The 16,928-nt window shown below is 52.9% G+C and overlaps 3 protein-coding genes across 3 annotated transcripts in view; 1 reads left to right on the top strand and 2 right to left on the bottom strand.

Annotated features, from left to right (window-relative positions):
• Positions 1–273: 273 nt before the first annotated feature.
• On the bottom strand, positions 274–1,132 carry TIMM29 (translocase of inner mitochondrial membrane 29). The gene is made up of 2 exons (XM_007953593.1): positions 1,039–1,132; positions 274–962 (listed from the first exon to the last, which is right to left on the bottom strand). The coding sequence occupies exons 1-2, from the start codon at positions 1,130–1,132 to the stop codon at positions 274–276; spliced, it is 783 nt and encodes a 260-aa protein (XP_007951784.1).
• A 421-nt stretch (positions 1,133–1,553) lies between these two features.
• Positions 1,554–5,578, top strand: YIPF2 (Yip1 domain family member 2). The gene is made up of 8 exons (XM_007953592.1): positions 1,554–1,584; positions 1,993–2,147; positions 2,238–2,318; positions 3,380–3,467; positions 4,732–4,848; positions 4,943–5,109; positions 5,194–5,376; positions 5,462–5,578. The coding sequence occupies exons 1-8, from the start codon at positions 1,554–1,556 to the stop codon at positions 5,576–5,578; spliced, it is 939 nt and encodes a 312-aa protein (XP_007951783.1).
• A 1,650-nt stretch (positions 5,579–7,228) lies between these two features.
• Positions 7,229–16,928, bottom strand: part of CARM1 (coactivator associated arginine methyltransferase 1) — a 54,922-nt gene continuing 45,222 nt past the window's right edge. Inside the window, exons 7-17 of the mRNA XM_007953591.1 lie at positions 15,916–16,093; positions 13,383–13,473; positions 13,089–13,170; positions 9,401–9,486; positions 9,140–9,229; positions 8,613–8,750; positions 8,412–8,501; positions 8,214–8,326; positions 7,951–8,028; positions 7,549–7,617; positions 7,229–7,371 (exon numbers count right to left, since the gene is read on the bottom strand). Of these exons, the coding sequence (XP_007951782.1) occupies positions 7,229–7,371; positions 7,549–7,617; positions 7,951–8,028; positions 8,214–8,326; positions 8,412–8,501; positions 8,613–8,750; positions 9,140–9,229; positions 9,401–9,486; positions 13,089–13,170; positions 13,383–13,473; positions 15,916–16,093 (1,158 nt within the window). The remainder of the gene's footprint in view (positions 7,372–7,548; positions 7,618–7,950; positions 8,029–8,213; positions 8,327–8,411; positions 8,502–8,612; positions 8,751–9,139; positions 9,230–9,400; positions 9,487–13,088; positions 13,171–13,382; positions 13,474–15,915; positions 16,094–16,928) is intronic.

Here is a 16,928-nt window from a genome sequence, read left to right as displayed (position 1 = left end):
GCTTCTGTGAGGCATTGTGAACCCTATGGGGCAGTTCTACTCTATAGTGTCACTATAAGTACAGGACAACAGGTTTTGTTTTGTTTTGAACAATGATCAACGTGAGAGGGAGAAAGGCTCCCCAAACCTGTAAATATTCAAAGAAAGAAAAATCTATATACAGTTTTTTTCAGTCACTCTGCATTTGAGCCCACTCACACCAATTGCACACACTCAGGCAGTCAGTCTGCCAGGACGCGGAGCCCGTTTAGGACCCTCATCCTCCACTGGGTTTCACCTCGGGGCCTCTGATAGCACCAGCGAGTCGGCCTGACTCAAGGCGAGCCTGTCTTTCTTTTCCTTCTGCAAGACCTGCTCCTCCCACAGCGCCTGGTCCACCTGATCGTCGGTGAGCACGACAGGTTTGTACTTCTCGTCGAAGAGCCGCTCGTTGGCCTCGGAGCGCAGCTGGTGGGACCCGACGACGCGTAAATGTGAAGGCAGGTGGAGGAACTCGTCGTCGTTGATGTCGCAGTCGCGTATCTGGGCTCCCAGGACCCACCAGCGGCCGACGAAGCCCACATCCAAGATCCGGCCCGGGAAGTCGGTCCAGCGGGGCTGCAGGTAGCGGCAGCGAGCCTGGTAGAGGCTGGCCTGTGCGTCGAAGGGCGCCTCGTACACAATCGAGCAAAGCCCCAGATTCAGGTGGCGCAGGCGACCTCGGCCCCGAAGCCAGAGCATTCGCTGCACGTAAGCTTCAGAGGAGCGGTTGCGCGTGGCCGGCGCCAGCAGCAAAAGGGTTCCAGATGCGTCGAGCAGCGCCTCCTCGAAGGCTGCTTCGCTCGGCGCTAGCGCGCAGCAAGCCACCGTTCCGCCCAACAGCCCCACGTAAACAGCCGCCCGGACCGGCCGGGCCCGGGCTGCCGCCGCCGCGTCCCCGCAGGCTTCGGCATAGTCCCGGAGCAGCGAGCGGGACCAGGAGCCTGTGGAGAGATAAACGCAGTAAGAGCAGCTCAGCCATTGTGACCACCCACCCCGTCACCTTCCGCTGCTGCTTACCCAAACGTGCCCACACGCCCGGCTTCGCGATCGTCGGGTCGCCCGCAGCTCCGCGGCCTCGAGACCAAAATCTCTTCAGAGCGGCCGCCGCCATTCTCTTCCGGCTTGGCGTTCTATCTCCGAAGAGAAACGCCCGATACACGAATTAAAAGGCCCGGGAGTCTCTTCTGTGCAACCGCCAACACCGCCGGAAATGGTTTCCCATCGGAAGAGGTAAAAAAACGGACCGGCGCCGGATGTCACTGTCCAGCACCAGTGGGGTCGGCCTCCGATTCTTGGGGCCCCGCGGGTAGGCGGGCCGCGCAGGCGCAGAAAGCCCAGGCCACGCCGGCCAAAGTAGCCTCAGGTGAGGTGTGGCGGGGTACACCTGTTAAACCGGGACGGCGACTTCAAGTCCCAGTGGGTGCCGTTAAGCGCCAGGCCGTGCTGACGGATAGGCTCCAAGAGTAGGTCGGACGGGACGGGCCTGATAGATCTCTTCTCAGAGAGGGATGCAGTGACGCCCCTGGACGGCCATGGCAGCAGCAGATGAGCTGACCTTCCAGGGTGAGTGCAGCCCCTACCCGTCCCGAACCACCTACCCAGATTCCAACTCAAATCTAACGCGAACTTCAGTCAGCTGTGAACCCTGGCCTAAGACCTGAGTCCTGAACATGAGGTGAAATCCATCTCTGACTCATCCCGCTCAAGCCATGCACTCAGATCTCAAACCAGCGTTTGTACCCCAGACTATGACTTCAACCTAGAACAAAAATGCCCCAGACCCTAAATTGCAGTCCCATCTTACTAAGTTAAGAGACCTCCTCCCCATCTCCTAAACAGGAAGTCCGGCTGCCCTGATGTTGGCAGAGAGCAGGGAGCCAGCCATGGCCAGAACTCTGCTCCCAGCTGAGCATGGGGCCAAGCTGAATGTCATCTTTCAAAACATGGCTGTCTCATATTCCTTCTCCACAGAGTTCGAAGAAGCCACTGATCTCCTAGCCAAGACCCCAGATGCTGCCACCACGAGAAGTGACCAGTTGACTCCACAGGGACATGTGGCTGTGGCCATGGGCTCAGATGAAAGCTATGGAGCTGAGGAGGAGACAGAGGAAAGTGACAAGGCCATGGTGAGTCACCATATTGCCTGTACCCTGTCTCCATCTGGCCCTTAACTGGCCCCGGCTTGAGAGGCAGGCACTGAAAGTCTTACTTTGCAGCTTCTGCAGGGGGAGAAGCAGCAGCCAGGATTCTGGACCTTTGCCTACTATCAGAGCTTCTTTGACGTGGACACCTCTCAGGTCAGGCCCTGGAAGCTGTTGGGAAGGGACTCGGAGTCATGCTTAGGGCTCAGCCACTATTCACTGAGTGCTTCTCATGCAGCAGGCCCCAGGCAGGGAGTTGGCCTTACCTATGTGGGTCCTACCCAAGTTAGTAGAAATAACCACAGCTGTATAAAGTTTATGGTGAGAATGGGCCTGTGGGAAGGAACACTGGTGGTTGCTAACCCTGGTGGCAGTTTGACCAACTACCAGTAAGGAAGAAAAATGTGGCAGTCTGCTTCCGTAATTTACAGTCTTAGAAACCTGTTATACTCTTGGAGGGTTGCTATGAGTCAGAATCAACAATGGGTTTGGTTTGGGTTGTGAAAACACAGGGGATGTACTTGATCTAATGGGTCAAGGACAGGCCTCCTTAGCAAATTCTGAGAAATTTGCCAAGACCTAAGGAGAAGGCAGAATAACCCGGGCAGAGTGGAGGGAAGCATAGGTGTGTTCCAGGCCCAGGGGACCGTATATGCAGAGAGAAGCTGCATGTCACTGAACCTGGTTGGCAAGTGTGAGGTGGGGGAGTGCTGCAGGATGAGGTAGGAGAAGCAGGCAGGAAGAAGCCAGATCACAAAGGATCTCATGAGCTAAGTTAAGGAGTTTGGGTTTTATCCTGAAGGTGACGGGGAGTTGTGGATTAGCAAACATGCTGGTAGGGTAGGAGATGAAGATTAACCAGAATGCATCCTATTGGAGTTACAGGAAGAATGCCCATTGTGATTGAGAGGTGGGGTGAGGCAGCAAGAGCTGTTCAGGACAGCAAGTTGAGGAGGAGGAAGCAATAGGAAGATGGCAGGCCCCAAAGTGGGACACTGCTTGGAAGTGAGGCTTTGAGTGGGAGCTGGCTGAAGGGCTCCAGGCGCTGGAGATAGCTCATGCAAAGTCCAGAAGGGCAAACTCTAAGGGAGAGTATGGAAGGAGAGGAGACCTTGGAAATCAGCAGGGGAAGAACTTGAAAGGCCCAGGGAGGAGCTTGTGATGATGAAGAGCCACAGGTAGGCTTCCATCCCAGGCCCTGGCCTTTGCCTCTCCAGGTGCTGGACCGGATCAAAGGCTCACTGCTGCCCTGGCCTAGCCACAGCTTTGTTCGGCACCGGCTACGGAACCGGCCAGACCTATATGGTGAGTAAGCGTGTGCATTCAGTTTGTGTGATTATTCATCCAACAGGTGTGGACTGAGTGCCAGCCCCTGGGAATAGCTGAGAACAAAGTTGTTCATAGACAGCATGAAACTTCTGTTTAGGGGTACAGAGGATTACAGAAGGCAGGGATGCCAGGAAGAGAAGCAAAGCAGCCTAGAGGGTGGACAACAATGCTGTTTTGCATGGGTTGGTCAGGGAAGGCCTCTGGGGAGTGAGGGAGGAAGGGGGAGAGCATTCCAGAAAGAGGGAACAGCCAGGACCAAAGGAGGGTGATGGAGAGGCAGGGGAGGGTGTGGGGCAGGATGTGCAGGAACTGCCAGGCAGCCGTGTCATTGGAGCAGAGTGAGCTGGTAGGAGGTCACGGAGGTGACTTCTGCACTGTGGTGAGAATGAAGAGGATAGAAGTGAAATGCTCATATGCTGCCCCTGGTTGCTGTGGGCACAAGGGCAGAGGCCAGGAGACCAGGGAGGAGCAGAGTTCCATGGTCCAGGTAGGAGATGGTGGGGCCTGGCCCAGGGTGGAGTCTGTGGAGGTAGGGAGGAGTGATTGGACTCTGAAATAAGTCTTGAAGGTGCAACTTCAAGGACAGGGTTTGCTGACAGACTGTGTGAGGTGCGAGAAGAGTCTAGGAAGACTACTGGGATGGAGTTGCCACCTGCTGATGGGGAAAACTGGGCAGACTTGACAGGGAGAGCAAGCATGTGGAGCAGAGTGAGATGCCTGGGAGACCCCTATGTGGAAATGTGGATTTAAGAGCCTGCACATGAGGATAGAGGCCTAGGCTCAAGACATTCGGAAGTCACCAATACGGAGGTAGCATTTGAAGCCATGAGTTAGATGAGGTTACTCAGGGTGGATACAGAGAAGAGGGTCAAGAACTGAGCCCCAGGCTTGTTGGCCATCACAGAGGTCAGGGGATTGAGGAGCGGCAGCGGAGAAGTTGTGCTACTGAGGTGAGAGAGAAGCCACAGAGGTGGGGTCCTGGAAGCCATATGGAGTGTTTTCAGAAGGAAGAGGGATCAGCTACACTAGAGGTGGGTGAGACCCCAAGAAAAGATGAGGCCTGGATAGCATGCACTGGATTAAACCACAAGGTTGTCACTGGTGACCTGGACAAGAATCTGGTCAGTGGAGCTGGGGGGTGGAGGCAGCCCCGAGCTTGAATCTCGGCACACTTGAGGTGGGAAGAATCTGTCTGCCCCAGGAGCTCTGGGCCTGGACCCTGACTCTGCCCCACCCACAGGCCCCTTCTGGATCTGTGCCACACTGGCCTTCGTCCTAGCAATCACCGGCAATTTGACACTGGTGCTGGCGCAGAGGAGGGACCCCTCCATCCACTATAGTCCCCAATTCCACAAGGGTAAGCCAGGTGGGCAAGGCACAGCAGGTCAGTGGGGCTGGAGGTGTTGGCAGGGCCCTGGGGGTGATATCCTGAGGACTCCTCTTGTCCACAGTGACCGTGGCAAGCATCACCATCTACTGCTATGCGTGGCTGGTGCCACTGGCACTATGGGGCTTCCTGCAGTGGCGCAAGGGCATCCGGGAGCGCATGGGGCCGTATACCTTCCTGGAGACTGTGTGCATCTATGGCTACTCCCTCTTTGTCTTCATTCCCACTGTGGTGAGCATGGCCCAGACAGGGTGGGCTTAGATGCTGTGCAGACAGCTGGACCCCATGATAGTTATCCACTCATGTCGTCCCCAGGTCCTGTGGCTCATCCCTGTCCCATGGCTGCAGTGGCTCTTTGGGGTGCTGGCCCTGGCCCTGTCAGCTGCTGGCCTGGTGCTCGCCCTCTGGCCCGTCATCCGTGAGGACACCAGGCCTGCAGCTGCCATGCTGCTCTCCACTGTAGTGCTGCTGCACTCTCTCCTGGCCCTGGGGTGCAAGGTACAGGGGTGGTGGCCGCAGGCTGAGCTGGGGGCAGGGTGGGCTGGCTTCTGGCCCTGACACTGATCCTGGGGGCTCGGTCCAGTTATACTTCTTCCAGCCGCTACCTCTAGAACACATGGCATCTCTACCCCAAGCTACATCTCTGCCCCCTGCAACACTGCTGCCATCCACCCTGCCACGGGCCATCACAACCTCCTAGGAAGGCTGTGGTCCTGCAGGTAAGAAGTAGTTTCCAGCTGTGGCTGTGGGGAGCTGTCCAGCCAAGGGGGATCCCTAGACTGCAACTCATAGGGCTAAAGCTAACATTTTCTCTCCTAGGCAAAACCTAAGGGGACATCTCTGCGAGTCCCGCTCCCAGATGATGACTGAAGGCTCCTTTGATAACTCAAGATCACTCCGCTACTTTGCAGACTTTTCTTACAAAGCAAACACTTTTATTTTCTATGCAAAGGTGATTCAGAGTTTATATAAATGGCAAAGGGGAGGGGGACAGCCGAGCAAGGAGCTTCCAGTGCAGCTCAGGCGACACTGCATGGGAGCGACACTGCGTGAGAGTGGGACCAGGGCCTGCCCACCCCCAGCCTGTCTGCTGGGCCTTCTTCCCTGACACCCGGCAGAGGACGGGAGGGGGCAGGCCCTGGCCCCGATCCTGCCCTCCCTTCCCTAGGTGCACAATGAATGGGGTTTTGGGCCTATCCTGAGCTCCCCCATATCTGAGTTTGGGGTGTTAGAAAAAGGGGGAGCAAAGTAGAAGAAAACTGCCTGTGCTGAAACATACATTTCCTTGTTTATTTCGCTTTTTTTTTTTTTTTGGAGGGACAAGTCCCTGGTAAGGCCCTTTCCCCTTCTGGAGAGGGACCAGAAAGCCATAATATAAGTAGGGACTGGAGCATCTACAAGTAACTGAGGGAAGATACACAGGCCTAATGTCAGCCACAGAAAAGGGGTGCCTTCCACAGAAGATCCTTGAGGTTTCTGTATCTGCCCCAGTGGCCTGCAGGCTGGGGTCTGGGAGCCGCCCATTCTAGCTCTTGTTGGAGGATAGAGAGGGGACCTGCAGGGGCTCAGGGGCAGGACAGCAGCAAGAGGCAGGGGCCAAGGACGGAGGGTCTTCCCGACAGCCGGGCTGGGTTGTACATTCAAGTGTGAGGTGAACCCTTTGGTGGGGGGGCTGCAGGTGCCCCAGAGGTCTGGCCCACCCCCGCCCCTGAAGACTCGGCTGGGCCGCCCCTCACCTCTGGGCCTCTGAGTCTGGGGAAAGGGGCTGCTGGCTCGGCCCGGCCGGCCTGGTTTCTCAGAGGGTCTGTGGATTGACACTGGTTCTTTTCGTAAAAAAATAAAATTAAAAAAAAGCAGCATGTCACACCCATTGTGACCAAGGCCTGGTAGTTGAAAGGGCGGCCCTGCCCAGCCAGAGCTGTCTCCCACTAGAGACAGGCAAGGGGGTAGCGCTGAGGGACAGCCAGGGCAGGGCTGGGCAGCCTGGGCTGCAGGGCGGCTGCCTCCCTTCCTGGTCTGCAGCTGTCAGGCCCAGACACGCCTGTTATAGAAGATGTCAAACCTGGGTCAGGGTGGAGAGGACGGGACGGGGGAGGGCTCCCACAACATGATCTTGTGTAAAATATGGCAGCGACACACGCTCAGGCCAAGATGTGGGGGCTGGGTAGGGTGGGGCGGCTGCAACATTGTGTAAAAAAGTGTCCAAGTTCCCATAGCAAAGAGGGCTGTGACTGGGTGTTTCTGCTTCTCCAGTACAGGGTAAGAGCCGCCCCTGGCGCAGGGGGGTGGCGGGCGGTTCTTCATTTGGTTTCCTGGTGCTGTCAGTCTGTTCGGTGGTGCCTGGAGGTGCCTAGCTCCCGTAGTGCATGGTGTTGGTGGGGATGGACATGGGCGAGGCCATGGAGATGGCAGGGCCGCCCATGGTGAACTGGCTGTTGACTGCGTAGTGGGCACTTGAGCCACTGCCACTGCTGCCCTGGGCGCCAGAGGACCCTGCGGGGTGGAGCATCAGCACTGTGGGGCCAGTTCTGCCCTCTCGCCCACCTGGACCCACAGCAGTCAGAGGAGAGCGAGCAGGCGAGAGGGCAGGCAAGTGGCCCAGAGGACAGCACACTCACACACTAGCTGCCCACCCCCACCCACGGGAGCCCACTCCACCCCCGCTATTACCTTGGACAATCCCCGTGCTCATTATGGAGCCCATCCGGGAGTGGGTGTGATTGACAATCCCCGTGTTGGCTGTGCAGCAAGAGGGAGGAAGGAGGAAAGGGAGACGGCGTCACCACCCCCAGCCTGCCCTGGCCTGTGACAGCAGTCCACACGTGCTGCAGGATGGGCGCTCACTCGCGCTTTCACGCCAGGGTGTGGGGAGGGCAGGCACAGAGGCGGCACAGCGAGGCAGAGAGGAACAGAGGGCCTCGGCCAAGGGCTCCGAGGAAGAGGAAGAGATGACGACGGTGCAGAAGGACCAAGCAAAAGCCAAGGTGTGCGGGGCCATCAGCCCTTTACCTGGCCCAAGCCAGATCAGGGTTCTGCATCCCTACTGCTCCCCAGGCCCTGGGTAACACTCACCTAAAGGAATCAGGTTGTTGTGGCCCACACTGGAGCCACCAGCAATAACACTGCTCAGGTCATAGGCAGTCGGCATCCCTATACCCAAAAAGAAGATGTCAGGGGCAGGGACAGTGTACAGAGGTGCAAGGGGCAGGCCCAGGAGGGAGGAGGGGCCAGGCCTGCCACCAATGGTGGCCACCTCTTTCTAAGAAGCACTGGCACATGTGACCATGTCCCCCAAGGTGTGGGCCCTGTGCTGTGGGGATGGGGTTATGACTCACCAGCCACAGCCATCCCACTGCTGAGGTTGTAGGTACTGCCCGTATTCCACATGTTCTCTGAGGGAGACGTGTAGTGGGAGCCAGGTGGGGGCGAGGGTGTCGTGCCCGTGTATCTGTGCCAGAGACGGACCCATGGGCAGGGCCGTGGGGGCTGCAGGGCCAGGAGGGGACCCCACGCAGGCTGAGGGCTCGTCCTACCTGAAGAAGGGGTTTTTCAGATCCAGGAGGTTACTGGATTTGGAGCCCGTCTGGTCTACCTGGGCCACAATACTGATGTCGTAGCTTTGTCTGTGGAAAGGAAAGAGGAGGGCAGCTCTGAACCCTGGGCTCAGCCCTATGGCCTACCCTACTGGGTAGAGTGGGTAAACTCTACCTCCCCTAACCCCTAAGTGGTCGCACCTTTTGTTGGCAATAAGTAGACATGTCCCTGAGAGCGTGTCCCCGGCCTTGGCGAACAGTGGTGACTGGAACAGGCACCGTACCTGGTACCAGTGAGTCAGAGGCTCCGTTGGTGCCGTGGACAGCCACACGGTCATTCTGCCAAGCAGGAACAGGCATGTGCTTGACTGGGCTGGAGCCACCACTCTGCATACCTTGAGCTCTCCCTGGTGCCTGCCCTTGTGTGCACATGCACATAACACGCAGTCCCATACACACATCCTCCACCACAGGACACCTACTCACCCTGATACATGCTGAGGGACACACCCAGGTAAGATCCCATGAGGGACAGTCAGTACAGGGCAGACACGTCCCTCTCATCACAGCTTTTGCTCACAGAGCAGCTCTTGCTGCCCTTTGGAAAGGACAGTGGAACCTGGAGCCTACCTCCCAGACCACAGCTCAACATCAACCCCCCAGGCCTGGGGTCACACTGCAGGGAAAGAGGAGACAGGGGAAAGCATGGTCTGCTCAGTTGCACTCACATGGAGCCGATGAAAGCAACGTCAAACCAGAAAGCCAGACCGTGAACCAGCCCTGAATGCAGCATGTGGAATTTGAATGGGATTTCTATCCTGGAAGGCAAAGGGCAATGGTTGCTGGAAAGCCCAATGGTCTGCTGGGAGAGAAGAAGTGGTGGCGAGGTGCAGCATCCCGGTGCCCCACCCGCCTGCCCTGGCACAGAGAACACCAGCTGACTGAGGGCATGAGCTAGGCCTGGGAGGGTGGGGCGTGGATGCCAATACCTATGCAAATCTCCTTCTTTGGCTTCTAAGAAGTTCACCGTGTACTTGACAGACTTGGCCATCAGGATTCGGATGTCAAATGTGTCCTGGAAGAGACCACAGGTGTGACGTACCATCGAGGCAAAGGGCCAAAGGGAGGGAAGAGCCTTACCCATTTCAGAATGAAGATTTTATGCCATGTTTTAGCCATGGCTCTAGGGTCATTAGGCTAAGACCAGACAGAATGAATGCTTTTTAAGACATGGCTGAGGGGAACATGAATTGGCACAACTGAGCTCTCAATGTGACAAATATTCCAGATATATGACAAACTTATACATACAATTAAAGGAGCACTGATGGTGCAGTGGTTAAGGCAGTTGGCTGTTGACCAGAAGGTCAGTGGTTCAAACCAACCAGCTGCTCTGTAGGAGGAAGATGAGGCAGTCTACTTCTGTAAAGATTATAGCCTTGAAACCCTATGGATCGCTATGAGTCAGAATCGACTCAATGGTAGTAGGTTTGGTTTTTTTAAATATGTATGATTAGATTGTTTGTAGTATCAACACAATGAAAACCATCTAATTAAACCAATGACAGCTCATCCATAAAAGGCTATGTGAACATGAAAGGGAATGAAGAGGCTCTTTTTAAGCAGATGTGGAAAGACCTCCAAGATAAACTGTTAAGTGAAAAAAGCAAGTTACAGAACTGTATGTTAATACCCACTCCTGGCTATAAGATCTTCTCTGACACTAAGACTCTTGCCAGTACTATACAAGCTGAGTAAAATGCAAAGGAAAAATAAAACTGTTTGAAAGCACTGGAGAGCAACCACAGCAGCCAGGACTGGGGGTCAGCATCCCAGAGAGAAGGCACTGAGGGGAGTCCTTTCTTGCCTCCACTTTTCTTCCTTGGGGTGTTTGCCAATTTGCACACAGGACATACAGGATGGGCAGAAAACGGCTACCTACTCCCTTCAGCAGCCTCTCTGGGCAGGGAAGAAAAACAGGAATTGTGGGGTTCCTAAGGCAGCTAGGACTCAAGGGGCCAAGATGCTAAAGAAAAGGGAAATGCAGAGAAGTGAGCTGGACTTTCTGCATGCCATTTCCCTCCAAAGTATATGTGAACTGCTGTATGAAAAGTGAATTTACTCTGCAAATCTTCACCCAAATCAAAATAAAAAAAAAAAAAAAAAAAAAAAAACCCCTAAAGAGAGGTTCAGCAGTATATTGGTGCTGAGAGGTGCTCTGTAAGCCACCCCAGTGCACAGAGACCACTTAGACTCCACCCTAAAGCAGTGGATCTCAAAGTGTGGTCCTTTCCAGGGTCCCCAAGGTAAAATTCATTTCATAATACTAAGCCCTTGCTTGCTCTTTTCATTCATTCTCTCACCTGTGACATCACAACAGACTGAGCAGCATCAGTTATGATAATTCAGCTGCTGCTACTCAGCCAGACATTATTTAAAAAGCCTTGCAACGAGTAAAACAAATGCCACTATTCTTGCTGAAAACTTTTTTTGGGAAGGTAGTTATTTTTCATAAAAAATGCTATTTATATAATGTATATAATAGAGAATGGGTTATTTCCAAATGAATTAATACCTATGTGCTTTGAAATTTACTGGGTTTAGTTTTAATACCAACAGCTACTGACAGTGTATCAATAGCTGTAACACACATAAACAAAAGCTCTTTGGGATCCTCAATGTTAAGAATGTGAAGGGGTCCCTGAGACCAAAACATCTGAGAACCACTGCCCTTCAGAGAAGTCAGGAAATAGACCAGCCTCAAAACAGCTCAAACGCCTTTTAGAACCAAGGTGATCAGTCCATACAGCTAATTTCCTACCAGAAGAAAAATAAGTATCTTTTGGAATGGAAAACATCATCCAGAGCCTCTGTGTGATTTCATTCTGTACCCCAAGAGATAGGACCAAATGACCGGAACTAAAACCCAAGAGAAGAAACACCACCTGCCAGTCATCCACATACTAAAGTAATATGACACTTACAAAAAAATAAAATGAAATTCTAGAACTGAAAACTTATAACTAAACTTATAACTAAAACTAAGAATTCAAAAGATGGGTATAACAACAGATTCAACAGCAAAAAGATTCATGAACTGGAAGGTATGAAGATATGAAAAAAGAAAAGAAAATACAGAAGAGCATAGGCATCATCTGAAGCATGGTGAAAGGATCTAATGTCATCTAAGTGGAGTCCAAGGAGCAGAAAAAGAAAAAGGTAGAGGCAATGTTTAAAGAGATACTGGCCAAGAATCTCCCAAAATTAGCAAAAGACATCAAGAAAGAGGAAAAAGAATAACAAATATACCTTATTAAACCAAAAGGTGGCAAGGAAAGAGTCAAAATGAAACAAAGAACAGTCCGAATAAACAGAAAAATGGTAAGATGGTAGATTTACACACACACACACGTATAAAACAGTAATTATATTAAATGTAAATGATCTAAATATTTTAATTAGAAGGTAAAAAATTTTAGTCTCATTATAAAACCAAACCCAATTACATGCTACTTATAAGAGTATGAGGATACAAAAAAGTTGACAATAGAAGAATGGAAAAAGATATGCTGTAAAAGATTACAGGAGAAAGCTGTGACAGTCTGCTCCCATAATGGAGTTCTACTCCGTCTGTACGGTCACTATGAGTCAACATCAACTCAACAGCCATGGGTATGGTAAAAGATTAATTTAAAAAAAAAAAAAACACTATAAGACTCCAAAACGAACATATAATAACCCTAAATCTATATGCATCTAATAATATAGCATCAAAATGTGTAACGATATAAAGCAAAAATTAACAAAACTAAATGAACAGACAAACCCACAATTAGCAATAGATAGGAAAAGCAGAGCAAAAAATTCTGTACAGATGGAGACGATTTGACAGACATGATTAATGTAACCTGACATTAATACAACACGGTACTCAACTAATTGTTGTTGTTGTTGTTGTTAAGTGCCGTCGAGTCGTTTCCGACTCATAGCGACCCCATGCACAGCAGAACGAAACACTGCCCGATCAACTAATTAGTATACATTTTTTCCAAGTGTACATGGAACATTAACCGAAAGGACCACATATAGAGCTATAAAGCAAACCAATTTCTAAGGACTTGAATCATGCAGTGTACGTACTCTGACCACAGAGAAATTAACAGTATTGGTGATGCTGTACTTTGTGGGTAAAAAAAAAAGGCCAAAAAAAAAAAAAAAAGTATGTACATGTATGTTTAGGTATAAAATAATCTCTGGAAACAGAGTACAGAAATACTGTTTGCTGACAGGGAAAAGAACTAAGATGAGGGACTGAGCTGGGGAGGCTTTTCACTTTCTCAATTTTGAATGACAGATATAAGTAACAGTTCAAAGAGGTCAGTAATTAAACCAATAGAATCAGTTCATCAAGAATCAATTTATCTAGTAACAATTCACAGGTACTGTGTGCTCAATGTGCACTAAGTGCTCTACACACGTTGCCTCTTTACTCTCAAACAAGTCTGGCCAAGCTCTGTGCAGGGGCAGACACAAGGGCTCTGAGAGGGGCAGTCACTTCCCTAAGGCAACACAGCCTGGATGAGGCCTGACAATGAAGTCCATGCCCCGCTCCCATCATCCCGGAGGAGGGCCATGCCCAATATTAATTGTGACAGTGCCCTGGGTGTCCCCACTAACCACCACAGGCTGCCGGAAATACTCGTCCACAGCGGCACCTCGGAGGGCTGACAGGTCCACTCCATGGAAGGATGGCTGGTACCTGCAGAAATCCCCCCAGGCCCCAATGAGTCATCAGCAGAAGACCCAGATGGGGTAGCCCTGCCCTTTCCTCCCAACTGGTCCTACTCCAAGCCAAGTCTGAGAAACTATTCAGGATAAGGAAAAAAAGAAGGCAGGCCAGGCTACCCTTGCGGGGTTGGGAGACCATCCCAGTGAAGCCCAGAGCAGGACATCCAGGACATGCGAACTCACCAGAAGTTGGCCTTGGTAAACTGTTCCATGTAGAGCTGTTCATCCGTGAAGGGTGCGAGGTGGACATCACCAATGGTAGGGAACATGTTTCCTGGGAGTCGAGGGCAGGAAGGGGTGCTGGCGTCAGGACGGGACATCCTACAGGGCCTGGCAGAGCCTCTGAGGAGTCCCAGGCCCCCAGCCCTGGGCCACCCCCAGTCCTTCATGCATTTATTCAATACAGAGGTACCGAAAGCCTGTTCTATGCCAGTGGCCACAAGGAGCACTGGACATGCACTGAATTTGGACAATCCCAGGAGGCAGGTGGGCTTGGCATTACATCCCATTACAGGGCTGGGAGACAGGAAGGGATCTCACAGAAAAGGAAGAGATGGTCCAGGATATGGGCCCTGGTCCTGTCAGCCACGGCTGTCAGATACCAGTCGTCCATGGACACACAGCCAGGAAAAGTAAAGCCAAGTTGCTCTAAACCGAGTAATGGAGGGCTCCAAGTGGCAGGGGTGGCCCAGGTTGTATGTGGAGACCTTAGCTTGGGTAGGATGGGGCTGAATCCATACCACAGGGACTGCCCAGGCTCTGGCACAGATATCAGGCTGCCATGCTGGGCCCATGATCTGAAAGGGGGTTGGGAGATTAGGGTCCTCCATCTGTGTGACTCAGTGAATAGATAGATGAGTCAGGACCAGCGACTGGGAGAACTGGGGCTCCGGAGGCCCTGTCTACCTTCGGAGAGCCTAGGGCTCCAGATCAGCTGGCCTCCAGATGTGGGCCTCCTCTACCCTTCTCTGCAGGAGGGTCTGAGGAGCCCACCAGATGCTGCCTTCTCCTTGCCTCCTCAGGCTGCACCAGAGGCTAGAAATGCTCCACTCTGGCCCAGAGGACACTCACTGGGCCACCTGTTCTGAAGAAGGATCCTGGGGGGGGGCATCATGGGGAGAAGTGCCCCCAGCCCTGAGGGCACCTCTGGCTCCGGTTGGCTAGGAGGTGTGCGGCTATGGGGGTGAGTTCCCTGTAATCCCCCAAAGAGCTTTCTGAGCTGGAATGGAGTCTTGCTGATCCAGGCTAGCAGGGAGAAGGCAGGTGGCTGGCTGCAGGTCTCAAGCCTGCCTCTGCCACCAGAACCTGAACCCTCTCCATCCTGTTACTGGAGAGGAGTGCGGAGTGAGGTGATGGGGTCCAGGACAAACCCCAGGAGCAGTCTCATTCCCACACTCCCACCTGGGACAAAGGGCACAGCTGCAGGGAAATGGTACCATCTCCCAGCTCTGGGAGTAAAGCCCAAGCTGGTCCCTGCAACCTGGACACGGGAAGGCAGAGGAGCCGTGTCTGGTTCCCCACAGACCAACCAGTCACTGGGCTGCCATGAGACCCTGCCAATCTGCTGGCTTCCCATGCTCTGTCCACTGCCTGTGACCCTTGGCTGTAAACCTCCTGTGCCACACTCACGTTCGCGCATATGCACGTGACCCCTTACCTGGACAGAAATACCCAGACATAGACACATACCCAGACCTGAGCAGAGAAGTGGACATACTGTGACAAAGACTGGCAGATGTTCAGGGCTGTGAAGAGCTGCCCAGTGACACAGATGGACAGATACAAACAGTGACCCAACGCCTCAGAAGTGGCCCATACCCGGGTACATGGACAGGCAGGCATGGTGACACGAACAGGAGGAGACAGATGGGGAGACCAAGCAACTGTCAATCCCCACTCATCCGAAGTCATGCAAAGTGACTACCCACTCACATATACACACACACCCTCCCCCTGCTCTCTCCTCTCTCCCCACCCCCTTCACACGCACAGGCTCCTCCACTCTCTCCCTCTCACACCACACACACACACACACACACACACAGCCTTTCCCTCCCAGTTCTCTCTGCCCCTCTATTGCCCACACACACACAGCCTTTCCCTCCCAATTCTCTCTGCCCCTCTTTTCCCTTGCCCCCACACACACACTCTCACACGCACGCGCGGGCACACACACACACGAACCCCTACCCTGTGTCCTTGACTCCCTGAAGAGTAGGGACCTGTCAGGACAGCATACCCAGCGTAAGGAAAAGGTTTACAGGTGAAGAGTGAAGACGGGTCAGTTCTTCAGGGCAACTGCCTGCCGCAGGACATCATTACATTCTTTGTACCTGTCATGACCCCTACCCCAGCCAGAGACCATCCCTGTGGCAGTAGGAGCCAAGGCCGGTATAGCCCAAGGCTATCTGGGGGCCTGAGGTAGGCCCCTCTGCACCCAGATTAGAAGAGGTTAGGCAGATGGATGTCTGACCTTGTTTGGGTCTCTGGGCTCCTGAAGCCACAGCAGCTGGGGTCAGGATGGGGGTTGGGGGTGAAGGCCCAGACTCCCATTACTCACTAGGGCCCCAATGCAGGAGAGCAAGGAGCTGAACCCCAAACATGCTGGCAGGTGCACCTCTGGCTTCAGAGCCGAGAGCCCACAGAACTCCCACTGATGGAACCCAGCATGGTCCAGAGGCCACCCCTAGACCCCTGTGCACTGCAGGCCACTCACCGCTGGGCTTCAGGTACTTCTTGGCATGGAGGTAGCTCTCCAGCATGCGTTCATTGAAGAGCATGTAGCCCATGGGCTCTGAGATGATGATGTCCACCTGCTCGGGAAGTGAGACCTCCTCCACCTTCCCAGGGACGACCACGATACGGTCGGTGAGGTTATTACTCTTCACCAAGACCTGTGGGTGGGCAGGCCAGAGGGGTCATGGAGTGGGCGCTCCTTGACCCCAACGCCAATGTTCCTCTCAAGGAGGGCCTCCATCCATACCCGGCCACCAAGGTCACCTTGCTCTCCCTTGTAAGCCTCCTATCATCTTTTCCAGAACTGTAACTTTCAGGGCCCACTAACAGCCCTTTCCCAAAGCCTTCCCTGATGCAGCCCCTCACCATCTCCTCCCCCGCATGAGGGCAACTATTACTGGGAATCAAGATGGGTCTGAGTTAACTTTGCAACAGCCACTAAACTTAGAGCTGGCCTCATCTTCTAACCCCAGATTCTGTTGTTGTTTGTAGGTGTTGCGTCGGCTCCGACTCACAGTGACCTTGTGTATAATAGAACGAAACTGCCTAGTCCTATGTCAGCCTCACAATTCTTGCTATACCTGAGACCATAGCCGCAGCCACTGTATCAATCCATCTTGTTGAGGGCCTCCCCCTTCTTCACTGACCCTCCACTTTACCAAGGATGATATCCTTCTCCAGGGAATAGTTCCTTCTGACAACAAGACCAAAATAGGCCTAACGAAGTCTGGTCATAATTGCTCCCAAAGAGCATTCTGGCTGCACTTTTTCCAGGACAGATTTGTTAGTTCTTTGGGCAGTCCATGGTACTTTCAATATTCTTTGCCAACACCACAACTCAAAAGCATAAATTCTTCTTCAGTCTTCCTTATTCACTGTCCAGCTCTCATGGATATGAGGCAACTGAAAATACCATGGCTCAGGTTAGGCGCACCTTAGTCTTTCAAAGAGACATCTTTGCTCTTCAGCACTTTAAAGAGGTCTTTTGCAGCA

Source organism: Orycteropus afer, unplaced genomic scaffold (genome assembly GCF_000298275.1).
Source record: "Orycteropus afer afer isolate SDZICR_OR568_19922 unplaced genomic scaffold, OryAfe1.0 scaffold00402, whole genome shotgun sequence".
In the NCBI taxonomy this organism is placed as follows: Eukaryota; Metazoa; Chordata; class Mammalia; order Tubulidentata; family Orycteropodidae; genus Orycteropus; species Orycteropus afer.
The sequence above is the reverse complement of the archived record's forward strand: the minus strand, read 5'-3'. Positions and strand labels throughout refer to the sequence as shown.

Excerpts from the sequence above, each read along its gene's own strand:
- TIMM29 (XM_007953593.1), bottom strand. The coding sequence starts at position 1,132 with ATGGCGGCGGCCGCTCTGAAGAGATTTTGGTCTCGAGGCCGCGGAGCT. Across the intron at positions 963-1,038 it reads GGGCGTGTGGGCACGTTTGG|GCTCCTGGTCCCGCTCGCTG; the intron begins GTAAGCAGCAGC and ends ATCTCTCCACAG.
- YIPF2 (XM_007953592.1), top strand. The coding sequence starts at position 1,554 with ATGGCAGCAGCAGATGAGCTGACCTTCCAGG. Across the intron at positions 4,849-4,942 it reads TAGTCCCCAATTCCACAAGG|TGACCGTGGCAAGCATCACC; the intron begins GTAAGCCAGGTG and ends TCTTGTCCACAG. Across the intron at positions 5,110-5,193 it reads TTGTCTTCATTCCCACTGTG|GTCCTGTGGCTCATCCCTGT; the intron begins GTGAGCATGGCC and ends TGTCGTCCCCAG.